General features: G+C 41.5%; 1 protein-coding gene across 1 annotated transcript in view; it reads right to left on the bottom strand.

Annotated features, from left to right (window-relative positions):
- Positions 1–4,120, bottom strand: part of NAF1 (nuclear assembly factor 1 ribonucleoprotein) — a 23,766-nt gene extending 19,646 nt beyond the window's left edge. Inside the window, exons 1-2 of the mRNA XM_010189123.1 lie at positions 3,843–4,120; positions 1,272–1,410 (exon numbers count right to left, since the gene is read on the bottom strand). Of these exons, the coding sequence (XP_010187425.1) occupies positions 1,272–1,410; positions 3,843–4,120 (417 nt within the window). The remainder of the gene's footprint in view (positions 1–1,271; positions 1,411–3,842) is intronic.
- Positions 4,121–4,323: the final 203 nt, after the last annotated feature.

Genomic DNA, 4,323 nt, shown 5'->3' with positions numbered 1-4,323 from the left:
CCGATGAAATTAATCAGGCCAGTACTCGAAAGGAAGACAGTGTTTTGTAAACACTTGGACTTGAAGCTAGTAAGCTAATGAGACAAGAGAGCAGATCAACAAAGCATTTTCAGACTAACATGAATTTTATTTAAATATATAGTTGAGATAAAAGCTGATTAACGGTTCTACTATTAATCATACTTCAAAACAAAGTTAATGTAAGCAAGAACTGTGGTGATGTTTTACTCCTTGAGAACACAATGTTAATGTGCCTTTTGCAACCTTTGATTAATTTCAGGGATAAAAGAATATCCTAAGAGCTCTTCTTTACTCCAAGTGTCTCCAGAGTAACAGTTTAAGAACTAACATTCTCCCATCTCCTGTTGTTGCTACTACTACTGTGTGTCAATGCCTCAGCTTTTCCAGACAGTCACCTAGCACTTCATTACAAACTCTTACAGACCACTGAAGCAAAGGTAAATGTATCCACACACATCTGCTCTTCAGAGGTTTTTTTCCTCTACCTTTCTAATAATTTCTTCTACCCTTCACCTGACTTGTTTCTCATTCCAGAAAGCATTTTTAATGAAGGGGAGTGATGTACAGAATAACAGATAAATGTATACTGCTAATGTAAATGGACATTACAGTGTTATATTGTCCTTTTATTTGTAATCATTACATATTATGTGTGGCTATCCATTAGCAGGTTATTACTAAAACCTATTCCTTTAAACCTCTTAAATTTGAGATGATGAAGAATAATGGCAGCTATGAGTATGTTATTTATAAGAACCAAAAAGAAGCCCTCTTCTATGACCACTCTAATAACTCTGCTTAAGTGAATAAAGTCAATGCAATCTGAACCTCTGGGAGGCTTAATATAACATTCAAAATTTTACCTTAAGACCAAACATATTTGAAATATGTCTGCAAGACATATCAGACCTTCAAGTCTCTCACATAAAAAAGGATGATGAAAGCTTGTGATAGACAAACAACAAAAACCAAACAGAAATATCCAGAATTTAATCCAGAAATTTATTTGTATTCATTAATCACAACTGAGATTTTATATAAATACAAAGTTAAAATGAGTTGTGAACCTCACTTTAGAGTTGTCTTAATATACTGAAAATAAGACATTTTAAATTATTAACTGTGATATACCTGGTGTAATAACATGCATTTAATGACTAAGTATTGCAATGACCTAAAAATATATTAAGTTAAAATATTTTAAGTTGGGTTACTAGAAAGAGGTTTAAAAGTCTGCATATTGTACTTACATCAATAAGCAACTCATCTTTCGTTTTAACACAGTAAGATCTATTATCCTTCTCATTTGGATGATCATCTTCATCAGATACTGTTGAAGGCGAACACGAAGAGGAGGATGTAGTTGATGAACTATCTGAATCCGCATCACTGAATAAAATGAAGATGAGAGTTAGAATACAGGCTTCTACACTGCAGATAAAAAGTGTGGCTAGATCATACATTACTCAAATACTTTTGGTTGTCTGATGTTTTTCTTAGATGCATACATTCATATACAGAAGAGCAGCAATTTTTCCTGACCCTACAAGCCAAGGACAAGATCATAAGAAAAATCTCAAAAGAGTAGTAGTAGCTTCAGCAGTTCAGAGCAAATACTAACAACTACTGTGGCTTGCTTTTGGGTTCCCACCATTTCACTGTTGAATGTGGCATGAGAGCAATCACCACCTCGAGTAAATCTAATCCCGTTTCTCTCACTGGCTACTCCATGCAAATATTCAGCACCAGCATAACTCCCTGTCAGACACACATGATAGTCACAGTTTGGGATCTACACAGAGATCAGTAATATAATTTTTCACACAGGCACATGCAGAAGAGATGTTTAGTGTCTTAGACTCTTAATATTTCAAGTAAAGACCACAGTAAGAAACCAGTCCTTATTCACATCAACGCGTTTCTTTTAGCAAAAGTCTTAAGTTCTTCAAGAACCAGTGGAAGAAACAAACACGTGAAGTAACTGATTCTGATGACTGAAAAAACACATTACAAACCTCACCCAAAAATCCACTGAGATGTGGAGAAACATCAACAGGCTGCAAGCCAAGGCACTGCAGAAGCTGGGGTTCCCATGAGAACATTATTAAGAGAATAATAGCAGCTGGGATTTATACAAAAGCAATCTTTAGAAGACTAAACTAAGTTATTATTAAGTATAACAGGACCTTGGACCAGCCTAGAAGTAGGAGTTCAAAACTACACAAAGCACTGTGTGCCTGGGTTATCTCGACCAGAGCACTGGCTGAATGGTATGCGTGGTGTGTGGCAGGATATCTCGGTCTTGGAACACCTGGCCATAATGTATGGGAAATGATGGATGGGACAGTGCTGCAGTATGTGAACATCCTGATTGGCTGCATAGTTTGGTCCTTATCTGTAGCTATAAAAGTAGAGGCAGAAAATAAAAACTTCACTTGGCATTCATCTGCTGAGTCGGTTTCTTGTTTTCAGCTCATCGCACGGAGACAAGCAAACTTTTGTAAAATTGCATCTATCTTTTCTTCCCTGATCTGGCCACTAAGCAAGCAGCATTTAGAAACAAAGTGATAACCAAAATACAAAAAAATACTCCCTTCTAGATTATTTGGTATTACTTTGCCTCATACACAAGCAAATGGATGGCTTTCGACTATCTATTGCTGCACTATTTTTTTTCTTTTTTTACCAACAAATTCTGATAGGAAAGACAACAAATAAGAGCACCTCTCCAAACAAACCTTTCAAAAAAGCCAAATATGAACTTCCTGGAACAAAATCAACACAGCAGAAAGACAAAAAGCAGTCAGACTACCAAAGACCCATCAGAAGAAGGAAAAAAAAAATTAAAAAAGTTTGAGATACATATAGTCAACTAAATAAGTTAAAGCTATGAAAATTTCGTCTTTAATATTTATGTGTACACCAGCATGACAGACTTCGGAAGTAACAAAGACCACAGGTGAAGCATCTGCCCTAGGTCAGGAATTTTCCTCTCCATCACTTCATGATTTTCTAGGAAAAGTCTGAATCAAGCAAAGTATTTCCAAAGTGAAGCTTTAATCCATTAACTATTAATGAAGCTCAGCATCTTCTTTTTAAGAGGAGATTCTGAAGAATTCATTTCAGCCTTCACTAGTTAGAAGGAACACAAAACCCATAGTGCTGCAATGGCCCAAAGAGAAGACACAGAATTCACTGAAACTGATGAAGTGGGCAGGCTACCAAGACTGAAACTGAGCCCCCACCTAAGTTACCTTTCACCAGCTATACTGAACACCAAAACACAGATAAAAGATGGAACCTTTTATAAATCACAAGGTTGACAATGAGCTTTTCACCAAGATACCAGCATTAGAGCATGAGCTAAGATCAGCAGACCCTTTACCGCGAATATTCAAATATTTTCAGCAATAACACTGCATGTGCATCATAAGTGATATAGGAGCACCCTGTGAGGACCATGTCGAAGGACAGTTAAATGGTCACAGTGGTCCAACGAACGATGATGCTCTACAGGCCACTACCCCCAAACTCATGTTTTCATTACACCCTTTCCGTCACTGTTTTGGAGACTTATTAATTCAACAATGAAACTCCCAGTGAAATATAACGAAAAACGTCAATCTTTAATGGGACAGAGAACGCTACAGAAGCTGAAAGACTGGGACGGGGGAAACGGGGCGAATTCGGACAACTCGCTCGCAGGGCGTTGAGCCACTAGGGAGCAGACCCACGTTCGCCGCCGTCTAAGAGGCCTCAGAGGAGAAGCAGACACCCGCGGAGAGCAACGCCCCGCGGTCCAGCCCCAGAGTTAAACCCACCTGTCCGAGTCCGACGAGGGGGCGGCAGCAGGAGACTCGCTGGGACCTTCAGGCGGCGGCGAGCAGCGCGATCCCTCGGCTGAGAGCGGCGGGGCCTGCTCTTCCCCACCGCCCTCACGGGGGCTCGGAGGGTTCTTCGCCACCTCCATGCTCAGCGCCTGCTCCTCGCCCGGGGCTCCCTCCTCATCTGACGTCCCGCTGGCCGTGTCAGGCTCAGACGCCAGAGACTCCACGTGCACCACCACCTCTATCTCCACCTCCATTTCGGCACTCGCCATACGCACCCCTGGCGCCACACTCGGCGCGCTGCCCCGCCCCCAGCCACAAGCTACTTCCGGCTGTGCGAAGGGGCCATGCCTGGACGCGTTGGGGTTGTCTAGGCCCGGTGAGGGGCAGGGCGCATGCGTGTGCTAGTGAGCGCGCCGCGGGAGGGGCAGGTCCTCCTGTGACGCGTGTTATGGGGCGGCGCGATGCGCGGCTC

Source organism: Mesitornis unicolor, unplaced genomic scaffold (genome assembly GCF_000695765.1).
Source record: "Mesitornis unicolor isolate BGI_N332 unplaced genomic scaffold, ASM69576v1 scaffold10037, whole genome shotgun sequence".
NCBI lineage: Eukaryota > Metazoa > Chordata > Aves > Mesitornithiformes > Mesitornithidae > Mesitornis > Mesitornis unicolor.
This window is presented reverse-complemented; position numbering and strand designations above follow the sequence as displayed.